Source organism: Coffea eugenioides, chromosome 4 (genome assembly GCF_003713205.1).
Source record: "Coffea eugenioides isolate CCC68of chromosome 4, Ceug_1.0, whole genome shotgun sequence".
Classification (NCBI taxonomy): domain Eukaryota; kingdom Viridiplantae; phylum Streptophyta; class Magnoliopsida; order Gentianales; family Rubiaceae; genus Coffea; species Coffea eugenioides.
Genome location: NC_040038.1, coordinates 11,303,859 through 11,316,430, shown reverse-complemented (window position 1 = coordinate 11,316,430; position 12,572 = coordinate 11,303,859). Strand labels below are relative to the sequence as shown.

The window sequence follows — 12,572 nt, the reverse complement described above, 5'->3', positions numbered from 1 at the left end:
TGTCATTGTCCACGACATGTGTAAATCTATCTTTTTCTAATTCAAATTTGAAGTGGATTAAACGAAATCCCATGTTTGATTAGTTAGTTGCTCAGGATATTAGACAGCCCTATTGGATTTCTCTTTCAAATGATGAAAAAGTTTGGAGTATATCACACATTGGACTGCCTTAGGGAATGCATTCTCTTTTTCCTTTTTTTACAGAAGTAAGAAATTGTTTAATTAAATCTAATCTCAAATTTAATCTTAAAAGTCGGCAATTTTTGAGATAAATTTGGGAACTTAACTACCCAACCCTTGACCCCAAGAGAGGGAATGCATTCTCAATGTGATTGTTTTCAGAGAGAGAGAGAGAGAGAGCATATATAAATGGATATATTTATTCCTTTAGTATATCAACACATCTGCACTTGCTTTCTCTGGTACCGATACAGGAAGTCCCAAGTGTCCAACAGCAACTCCCAGTGGTTCAGAGAGTAACAGGCCGAGGTTGTATTCTACAATCAAGTCAAAAAGGTACAAAAGGACACAAATGGGAAAAAGAAAAAGAATGCAAAAGTTTAAAAAAGGGAAATATTTAGAGGGAAGAAAAGCCAAGAAAGCAATTCCTAGCACTATAATCCAGACTTGCTGGAGCATCTCCTTTGACTGCCCTCTCAGCTATTTTCTTCATTTCCTAATTTCTTGACTTGTAGTAAACCTCAAGAAATCCTAAATAAATACTACTATAAGAGCTCAACCAAACCAAAACCAAAATATAATTAAGTAAGAATCCAATCTTGATGCATGAGCCACATATAATAATCAGCAGCTGGAGCCCTTTCTGCAGCCCAGCACGCCAGCACCCGAGGTGAGGGCACTCACAAGTGTAGATGGCCTGGCGCTCAAGCTTGATGCCCTTGCATAGCTTGATGAAGCACTAGCTCCTGCTTGTGTGAAAAATGCACCATTAAGCATTAGGTCTCCTTCTGATCTCCAGTTCCAACTCTTCCACTCACTCTCCGGTGCATCCTCATATTTAGTCACCTGTTCATAATAATGCAACAATTGCTAGTAAGAATTTTGTGAATATGCCACTTAGAAAAAGTAAGACGAGACCGTTACATTTATATACTGTACTGTCTCGATTTGATGTATTTTTAATAATAATAATAAAGAACTAACGCTTAAACTCCATCCATTTTGATGCATACTAACAAAGTAAGTACTCGTTAGAGAAATCCATATGTCCAAGTTAAACTACCATAAGTATTTCGGTTACATTGATCTAATCATGGATTGGTTTGTCGGCCCTTTACGAGTCCCCTGTGGCTGCACTTGATTGAGGAAAAGGGCAAAGCTACAAGAAAAAGTACAATTCTAGAAGTTTTGGAGGAGAAAATAGTTATTTTAGTTAATGCCTTGCATGTGCTGATCCCGTGGTGATGCTTGACCCTAATGTTCAATGATGTTAACTTTTGAAAACGAAGTAAGAGTGTTGAAACGTGATTGCACAAAGACTTTATCAATCAATAAATTGAAATGAAAAAGTACAATAAAACTAGTTTTCCAACACTTGGCAAACCTTTCACACGTACTTTATATATGTTTGTTCTATATCTAGCTCTTTTATTTGTTCCTTTTTTTTCCAAAAAAAAAAAAAAAAAAATCTAAAAGCATTTGTAAATGAACCTAGATAATATATTAATAAGTTTAATGAATTATATACCTCTTTATTGAACCTGTCATCAGGGGCAAGAAATCTGTTTCCTTGGCTGTTGATTGTAGGTGATGCACTCCCTCCAATAGCATACATTTCCCAGTGAGTGTAGTCATTATTTACAACATGAAAGTAGCCATGCCTGCACCTGCAAGAACCAACCAAGAAACAATGAGCAAATTGGATTCAAAAAAAGTCTCTTTTTTTTTTTGGATCTTTTACAAAAAGAAAATGATTTCAGGTTTCTGACTTCTTGTTAATTTACCTAGGCATTCTTTGAACAAGCCCTTCTCCAAAGTGATTAAAGGCAATAGTGACTTGCATATTCTTGTCTTCCTCATAAGTATCACTTGCTCCCAGGAGCATAACTTTATCATGGTGGGTAAAAAAATTGTTGGATATTGTTATAGCTGTTGACCCTTGAATTGCATCAACCAAGCCATCTCTGCAGTTGGACAAGGAGCAATGGTCCACCCAAACATGGCTTCCACCAAAAATACTCACCCCATCACCGTCCGATAAGGTCCTCAACCCATAGTGCGACGGGGAGCTCCTCACATTAGCATTCCCTCCTTGCTTACAATCATGAATATTTATCCCATGGATAATAATATTTGTCACATACTGTATAGTGATGCATGGACCACCGGCAATGTGCACGCTGGCTCCCCTACCATCAATTGTCTTGAACGAGTTCATGATCAATTCTTCCTTCAATTGAATCACCATGTCACGAGCAAATATGATCCACAATGGCTCAGCCTGGATGACTGCATAGCGAAGGGTCCCTGGCTTGGGGGTCACCGGATCGTCGTCGCCAGAATCCGTCACCACGTAAATTCGCCCATCCCTTCCACCAACAGCATTCTTGCCGAACCCAATGCCGCAATCCGCCAGCCTCTGCCGGTTTTGCTCCCAATCGGGCTGGCACCTCCAGCAATCGTCGATCGGATTCCCGGTGCCGCATGAAAGATACCCCAATTTTCTCCTAGCCCTTGTGGCATTAGCAATGCTCCTGCATTCAAGAAAATGTTGCACATATATATTATATATATACATAAAAAAAGACCAGTAACATCTAAACTGTTTGAACTAGCTAGTACCAGTGTATGTATGGCATTAGTGGAACACATAGTACACACACTAGAATATATATATATATATATGTATGTAATGTAATGTACCTTTGAACTTCTTGTGCAACTAATTCAGGGTCTCGTACAGGGGAAGCGGAGGCAATGAGGGATAAGACCAGGAAACAGAAGAGGAGGAAAATGAGGGAGAATGAAGGGAACGCCATTGTGTCTCTGTTTCTTGGTGGAAGGTCTAGTGGGGTTTTTGGAAAGCTGGGGAGAAACAGAGAAGCTGAGGGGGGTTTTAAAGGGAGAAAAGCCGGGTAAACTGGCGTGATTAAACTAAACATGTGGGGCCTTAAGGCTCCATTGTGATTACTAATTTTACGGAGATTCGACTGTGGTAGTTTTGGCCGTTAAGCAAGACAGCTGATTATTGTTGAAATTTGCCCCTCAAATTGAATCATTTTCTACTCTCTCACATTCTCTTTCTCGAGCCATAACCCCACTTGAAAAAGGACTCGAAGAAGAAGCCTTGAATCATATATTATTATTACCTCTCTCTCTCTCTCTCCCGGCATGCACAGCTACTCTATGAGAAGATTGAGAGCTCTCACTTTTGTAGTCTTTAAGTACTATTATATTTCGCGGCTGTCACCTTCGACAGGTTTTCCGTCTATTCTCCCACCCCTTAGACTAAACTAGAATAGATTATACAACTGTAACTGTTATCGTTGCGATAAAAAAAAAAATACTATTAGATTTTGGATAACGAGAGAGATCAATTACTAGCTTTAATTGTCTTGAATGTTCTCTTGATGATAAGGGAAGACAAGAAAGATAATTAGGTGAAGGAATATTTGAGTTGGTTAATATTTAATCTGGTTTTAAACCTTAATTATTATTGGATAGCATGTTTAATTCTAGTTAATCTGAGGGATTTGCAATAAAAGTTAAGCTCTATTAATTTAGCTTAGTTTTCTATTGTTTATTTTATTAGTTCTGAATTTGTGCTGATGTTTCTCTGTTCCTAACATGACTTCTCATATGGGTTTTCCAAATGGTCATCCTATTTAATACAGCATGAAAATCATCAGCTAAGAACATTTTGGTGGATGTACATATTTAATGCAGAGCTATAAATATTTTTGGTGTCTTTAAATAGATACTTTTTTTTTGTAGCAAGAAATTTGCGACCAAAACTTCCGTGAGCTGTTTGACCATTGCTAATTTTAGTTTGAATATGATAACTGATTCACACATCAAAAATTGAATACAGCACTTCCAGCCAAACATGGCTTCTTTCTGGTGCCAAAAGTGCAAGTCCAAGTACATAACGATGCATAAAGCAACAAGATTCATTCAAATCAACAATTAATGCACAAGAAACACTTTGGCATTTTATTCTTCCTCCTCAACAGGCGGGAAGGAAAAGGGTTATGGTAGCAATGAAATTACCAAACGAACAAAAGAGAAAATTTAATTGATTGTGTTATTTTCGAAGACAGATGAAAAGGATGTTAGAGTTGAAATAGGCCATCTGCATGACCAATTTGGAATATTCATATTGAGCTACATGAAAACTACTATTTGACAAGAAAAGCCTTTGTCCTATATCTTGACGTGCAAATGGAACAGAAGCATTCATTAGAATTCAACAAGAAAAAAGGCTGATCCAACTAATTTACCCTGCAATTAAACAAGAATAGGACTATTAGGTATGCTAATTACAGATGATAAGCACCGACACATGCAATAATCCCATTGCTAGCAAGTTTTGACATAATTTGCTTTTCATGTCGTTGTTAGTATCCAGTTAGGTGGGCACTCATTTTGCTTTCACATGTCACCTTCTTTCTTTTCGATTAATCAAATCTAGCCTTGAAGGGCTGTTTAGTGCGTTATGATCGTTGTTTTTTCTGTTAGCATTTGCCCTTTGTTAAATGTTATTTATTGTTTTCTTCTACTTTATAAAGTAGTTGCAAAGTTAAAGTTAGCCAATTTATTTGAATGAAATTGCACTTTCATCCCCTAAAATTCATGTATATGTTAGTTTAAGCTCCTACATATTCACCTTAATCTCCTGTGATTCTCTTTCAATATTGATACTACCCCACAAAAAAAAAGTACAAATATACGAGTAAATTTCGTTTAGCATCGACACGCATAGAGAGGGGGAAGGAGAGAAAGAAGAGGACCAGTAAGAACCGTCGATGTAATGACAAACTAAACATGAAACTATTGCAATTATTATGAAAACTCACACTTTGTATTAATTAATGGCATTAGTACTAGAGCAAGTGGGATCAATTATAGTGATAAAGAAATCAACCGGCCAACTCTATTAACGTTTATAGTAATTGTAAATAAAGGGCAGCACAATAAAAGCTTATGGATTTCATGGGACCCTTGGCAACAAGTGCAACAGAACACCATTTATTTATATGAATAACTAACAGATTACTTAATAAAGAAAAGCATTGATATACTATCCATCGAGACTTGGTTTTACTTTAATTTATAGAGTTGTGCATATTTCCATCAAGACTTGATAGTATTTATCAACGTGCACGTAAGTGTTATGTTGAACTAACTCTACATATTTCCTGCCTTTTTGTGACTTACGTGCACGTTAGTTTAGTTAGTTCTAATTCGAAATCGGATTTTTTTTTTTTATTGTTCTTTCTAAGTGATAATCTGCTAATTGTTTTGATTTTGACTGCAAAAACAAATCAACATCCTTTAAGTCCACATAAACTACTTTTATTAATTTTCATTTTCTTTAGTTTGCCTTGAAAGACATGCTTTGTTCTTTATCAATTATAGAATCTAATTGTTGCTTACACATTGCAACAAATTTCTATGTATGACTAATTACTTCGCTAAAAACAGCTGATATTTAGTCACTTTGTGGAACACTAGATTGAAAAAGAGAAGATAATGCACCTACCAAAAAAAAGAAAAGAGAGAGAGAGAAGGGAAGATGATGTGTACAAAGTACTTTTGGAATTTTTTAAATATTAACATTTTTTATATTGAGAGTGTAACTATTTTTTCACACTAACAACTATGAATGCATGACACACGTGTATGATTTAAATTTCAAATTTGAATTCATGTTATCTAGCATAATCTAAACCCCAAAATGCAAAAAAAAAAAAAAAATTATAAACTGACAATGTTTAAAAAAGGATTATTATCACTTTACCCCCTTAACGTTCAGTGACACTATCAATTTTCCGTTTAACGTTACATTTTAGTCACTTTATTTTCAAGACTAACGGTCAAATTTAACAGAGTTTGTTAATTAAAGTGAAAAGATTTGTTTAGCCCTTAAAAATATTGTCACTTTATCCCCATAACTATAGTCTCATTATCAATTTACTCCCTAGAGTTATTTTTTGGGCAATTTACCAACTTAGCAAGTTAAAATACTTTAGCAGAAAGTAACATCCTTTTGTATAATAAAACTAATAAAAAATTTAGAGTGACTCTTCTCCTTTTTAGTGTCAGGAAAAACAGTCAAAATATTGATCTCTTTCTTCTTGACAATCTTATTAATATTGAAAAAAAAATAGAAAGATCAGGAGGGGGAGGGAGAAAGATAGAGAGAGAGAGAGAGAGAGAGATCAATTCTTTTCAATTTTAATCTCGACAACCTTAAAGTAATACGATAATGTTAGACTCTTCTTTATTTTCTTTCTTTGTAAAATTTAATTTTCTGTTTTCTTCTTTCCTATCTCTTTTTATTTTCCTAATATTAGTAAGAGTGAAAAAAGAAATTTGAGAAAACCTTTTCATTTTTATGTTTTTGGATCTCTTAAAGTGAAAAAAAAGAAAGAATAACCATTCCAACTTTTTTATTTTTAATTCTATATAAAAAAGTTAAATACATTTAAAAAAATTTTACCATACTAATTAGATTAACGATGAGGTAAAATGTCTAGAAAATAATGTTAGGGATTAAAGCGATTGTGCCATTATAATTTAAAGAGATAAAGTGATAATAATAATGTAGTAATGCTATAAAATAAAATGGTATTTTTGTCCAAAATTTCTTAACATGTTGAGTTAAATTACTTATAGGGCTGAAATAACTAAAAGATAACGTTAAGGAATAAACTGATAGTAGTGATATAGTTTAAAGGGTTAAAGTGATAATACTCCTATAAAAAATTTACTCTTTCTTTAATATTCCAAACATATCCAAGTACCATAAGTCCATCACCAAAGCGACATCCATATATGAAAAAATTAAAGCCACATACAGCAAAGAACCAAAACAAATTTTGTTTTTTTAAAAAAAAGAAGAAACAAAAACAAAAAAAAAGTTCATCATCTATGAGGCACGCCAAAAAGAGCTACTTTTTTAACCCCATTTTTGTTTAATTTTTGTTTAATTTATTTGTAAAATTTGTTTTGAAAGTATATCCAAGGACTTCATTAAATTCAAGAAAACGACATGTTGTTAGCCTGGAAACCTTAATGACAGTAGCACATGCTTTTGCTCTACAAATCAACTCAAAATGAAAAGCACATAGTCCAAGTGGAATTCCATTCCACTCATCAAAAGTCCTCCTTTCTTTTCTTCCCTTAAAAAAAAAAAAAGAAAGAAAAAAAAACCCATAAAATCATATTCCGCTTTTGGTCCAAATTTAAAATAGCTTCCAACCGCAAACATCGCCGCGACTCCAAACCAAGAAACGCCACGTAAGAGAATGCTGACATGGCAATATCAAACCTCACAAGTCGCCACTTGTCGGCCGGCCTAGCGAACACATGGCCCTGATGGAGGCGTAGTATCCGCCAATTATCAAAAAAATTCGTTGGGGTTGGTAGGACCCACCCATTCTTGAAAGCTATGTCATCACATGGAGATTTGTTTGTTCCCTCTTCCCTCTCCCTAACGATGTTCTCTCATCTTTGATCTCTCAACCAATCTTAGCCGTTGATTAAGGATAGGTGAAGAAAAATGTGTGCTTTGATCAATGTTCAAAAGTGTTAATCGACTTTTTTGCAATGACTAGAGACAAAACTAACGTGAAGGTCATTGTTAAGGGAGGAAAGGTAGGGTTCAAATAAAGGCAGGGGCATGTTAGTAGGTGATCTCCTTTTTTTTTTTTTTTTTTTATTTTGGTACAAGGGGAAGGCTAAGGCCTCTTAGAAGGTGATGATGCTTCATGGATAATGATCAATTAGAGTCTTCTTCTTCCTCAAGGAAAAAATTTTGTTTTGGGTTATGATCACATGGTCATGTTTTGTGATTTTGGAAAAGATTGGGCTAAAATGTCAGACGCGTTTCAATAGTGATGGAATGTAAAATCAACCATCATTTTATGCGTGATGTAATCGATTAGGTTTTACTTTTTAGAGTGTTTGTTGAAGTTGTTAGGGCTTAATGCATTTGAGATTTGTTTCCTCTTTCTAGATTTAATTAATTCGTTGAGAGTCAAACCATTGTTACTATACTCGACCATAGGGAGTGATCAAATCAAGTAATGGAGATGAAGGGTCATTATTTGGTTGGTGGATTTGCTAAATCGATATCAAGGAATTAACTGTTTTGTTTTAACGTAGAAGAACTAAGTAATTGAGTAGAGACCACAACATTCATTATCATGTCACTTCTTTAACTAGATAAACCTTATTGGTAAGAATATTTCTAACCACACTCAATGATTACATATTAACTGCACCCATCGGAGAAACCACCATCAGACCAAACCGATGCCTTTGCACTCTCTAGCCAAACTTCCAGAAAATCCTGAAAATGAATATAAATTAAAGGATTCGATCCCTAAACCTCTCTTCTGATGGCCAACTACTCTAAAGGTAGTTAGTTTCCAATTTAACTTCACTTGAGGCGAAAACTTGAAAGCAAATCAAAACGAAAATCTATTTTTCTTGGATAGACTAAGCTCTGATTATGCATTTCTTTTTATTTATCTTTATTATTAAAGATAAACCCACCTTAAATGATGGGGGATTTGGCTTGACGAATACCTATTTTATTAAGAGGGGCATCAAACTTTACCTCTTTTTTTTGTTAAAAAAAATATGAATGAATTGCACCCGATTCCTAATATAAGGACATTGTGTCCTATCTAGCCTAATTAATATGAGGACGGTAGAGACTACAAGGATGCATGTTGCAGCCCTTGTTGGCTAAAGAGTCCGCAACTTCATTAAAATGCCTCAAGAAATGAGTGATAGAAAATGGGCGCATTTAATTTAGTGCTAACACATGTTGGCCTGAGTGTGCAAACTAGTTATGGTACAGAAATTTTGTTCGATTGATCAAACATCAATTGCAGAAAACAATACACTACATACGAATCAAACCCTCAATGCTGAAGCTTCATGATTTCCATTTTCCAAATTTGAAGATGCATTTGAGCTTTGAAGAAGAAAGAAAACGTCCAAACGGCGCATACACACAAGAAGAACAAGAATTAGAGTCTGATGTATTCACTCACCATAAGGTGGCGTGGCGATGAATTTAATTTGGCCAAAAAATTTGACAAGAAACTTGCATCTTGGGAAGGCCATACAAGCTAGCCAGGTAGCTAGTTGATTGGTGCCAATTTTGGCGCAATTTGGCCCTGATGTGGATGATTTTGATTGGGTTTCATGGCGGGAATGGGCTTTTGCTAGGAAAAGAAAGTTTCTGCTTGTTAACTTCCTAACAAAATGGTAGTGATTTAGGCCAACTTGTGGTGGAACCACCATGGATGGCGGCTGGTTTCCCTCAACTTTGTTGGATTCTCGTGATCTCGACAATGATCATAGATTCTGGACCAGGAAAGGAGGCTGTGTGTTATTCAAATCATTGAAAAGTCTTCCGGTGATTTACAATCTGGCTTCCTTTGAGCAACTGACTTGGTTGCGCAGGCCTCCATGAAATAAGAAGGATGATAAGATGGGAAAGAGAATTTTGGGGGAAGAAAAAAGAAAATAATAATAATAATTTTCTCTTGTATTTATATACTTTTTCTTTTTAATCTTATATTTTCTTCATTTTATTTATTTACTTTTTCTAATTAATCTTATATTTTAAAATACATAACACTTGAAATATATTTTAACGAGTGACCATACAAAAATACTCATTATACTTTTGAAACGGAACATTGGCTTTGGCAATAGCTCCATTCTGGTTGCGTTTTTTCTTACTTCATGTGTGGATGGATAGGTCAATTCTCCACTTTTTTCTTTTCCCTTTTTTGAGGAAATTTTCACTCTTTTTCTCTTCTTTTTTATCGACAAAAATTTAGGTGATTATGATTTTGGTCACCGTCACGGGTCAAAACAGAACGAGACCACATGCGACTTACAAAAATAATTACGGATTAATCACCAAGCCAATCCTGAAACATACATTCCAATCAAAGTAATAATTGCTTAAATCCATTCCAATCCCAAAGTACAAATTCTAATCCAATTCGATTTAAAAAACCAAGAAGGAAGAACCTCCAAGTGACATCGTGGACGCCTTGAAAAATTTGTAGTGGTTACAACGTACGTGTCACACATTTATGGGCTGATAGAGTCATTAGACAACAGAGACATGTTGGTGTGTATCAAACTATCAATCAATTTTTTCTCCATCCATTTGGGAAAGAATCTGTCACCTAATGCTGTATGTCTCTGATTCTTGACCAATCATGCATGAGATTATCACATGCAGGATACTGTATTTTCACATCAGAAAGTAGCAACCATATCCAAATATATTAATTTGTCCAATTAATTATTCAGGTCTCCAGCCAAAAATTTTAGTTTTTTATCCATAGTTTATAGTCACAAAGTCTGAATCTTCCCCATGAATTCATCCTTGTCTTTTTGACCTTCATGTGGTGAATATCATGCAAATCCTTGATATATCATCACCTGGTTGAACCGCTTCCATTGTGTCCCCTATATAATATTGAAGGTGAGAAAAATCTAATCCCACCCTTATCACAAAAGTTGTTGTGATGAATTAGAAAATTGTATATTTCTGATACAAAATCTTGGTTCTAATGTCACTGCATGTGTTATCTTATACTTCTATCATTTAGGATCATTGGAATTTGAAACCTTACATTCCAAATCTACTTTTTTAAGAGCATTGGGACCCAAAATGTTTATGCTTGGATCATATAATAACAATCTTTTTTTTTTTGTTAAAAAAATAATGAATTCATTAACCTTAATGGCCTTTCAAATTCTAGAGGATCATATAATAACAGTCGAAAGTAGTCGAACATAGAGTAAAAAGCTAAAAACCTAAAGAGTTAAAATCACTTTGAAATGAGCCTCATTAGAGAGACACATTGTCTAAATAATCGGCAAAAACTAGAGAGAGATCCCTGTTCAGAACCCTTTTTGATTTACCTATGAAAACCTTAGCCAAATTTTTTTTTCTATTCTTTCTTGGTCAAAATTACCACTTTATTATTTTTTAATCCAAGGGAAGAGGAGACTACAAATTTTACAATGAGGAAGGTGTAAAAGGAAAGGCTTGAGAATCAAATCAAAGATCTCGCAATCATTTGGCTAATACCCCGACCAGTTAAGTTGAGTTTTGGGGATATATTCATCCTTGTCATTGATAAGCCTACATAAGAGTGTTAGTAAAACTTCCCGTTTGGATAGCTATTGTTAGGAGTTTTTGTAGAAAATGTATTATAGCGATTTGATATATATGAGATAAAATGATAATTGAGAAATGCGTTTGCGAAAAACGTAAAAATTTTCACGATACAAACTACGATCCAAATAAGCCTGCACAAATTTGTAGTACGTGAAAAATGCATGGACCACAGCTGCACTTGTATAGAGCGGAGCATAGAAGAAGAAGGTATCATATGCCTGTACATGATTACACAGAGCTTCTGCATTCATCAATTGGACACATGGAAATGAAACCTGAAGATATAAACATGGCATGTGGCCAAGGCAGGAAAAAGTGGCCGGATTAAGTAGTGCTACCAATCAGGATTGCACTTTGATCTTCCAAAACATCATTCTTGTGCTGAAAGCCCAAAAGGGATGTTTAGTCTTAATTTTCTTCCATCCGCATGTGGTAGACATAATGGACATCACAACTGATACACGAATAAATTGACAATCGGGGCTGCTTTAGTTGATGTAGATTTTCTATATACCTTGTGGGGTTTTTTGGTGGTGGGAAGGGACTTGGAATCATCTTTATTTTTTCATTTTCTAGATAATATATATTTTTTATAATTTGCCTTTCCCCTTTTCTATTTGATTGTCATTTTCCAAAAGTATATTTCGGTTTTGTTGTGGGTTATGGGATGATTCTCTTTTTCATGACAAAAGGGTGTTCTACCGTTGCCTAGGCTTACATTTGTCCCCAACCAATTTTCAAAAATTAAGTTTGTCTTTCTTTCGAAATAGAAAGATCCACCAACCAATTAAACTAGTAAAAAATTTTTGGGCAAAATACACTTTACCCCCTTGTGATTTAGCAATTTTTCACATAAACCTCCTGTAATTTCAAAGTTTATATATAACTCCCTCATAGTTTGTATAAAAGTATCAAAGTGATGGAAATAATCATTTGTAATGGAACCAATGAAAATGTTGAAATTACCCTTATTTAAAAATTAAAATGACTGAAATGGCCAAAATATATAAACATAATATGCATGACACTCTAATCCCGTATGATTTTATATTTTAGCATATAACCCCCTTATGATTTTCAAAATATATACATAACCTCCGGTGGTTATTAAATAATTTTCAACTTTACATAGGGGCATTTTTGACATTTTAGTTGATTCCGTTAT

General features: G+C 34.6%; 1 protein-coding gene across 1 annotated transcript; it reads right to left on the bottom strand.

Moving 5' to 3' along the window:
* Nucleotides 1-362: 362 nt before the first annotated feature.
* Nucleotides 363-3,069, bottom strand: LOC113767657 (probable pectate lyase 18). Its single transcript, XM_027311823.1, has 4 exons — nt 2,884-3,069; nt 1,965-2,714; nt 1,709-1,847; nt 363-1,026 (listed from the first exon to the last, which is right to left on the bottom strand). Exons 1-4 carry the CDS (start codon nt 2,997-2,999, stop codon nt 805-807), a joined length of 1,227 nt encoding a protein of 408 aa, XP_027167624.1. The 5' UTR covers nt 3,000-3,069; the 3' UTR covers nt 363-804.
* Between the last annotated feature and the right edge of the window lie 9,503 nt (nt 3,070-12,572).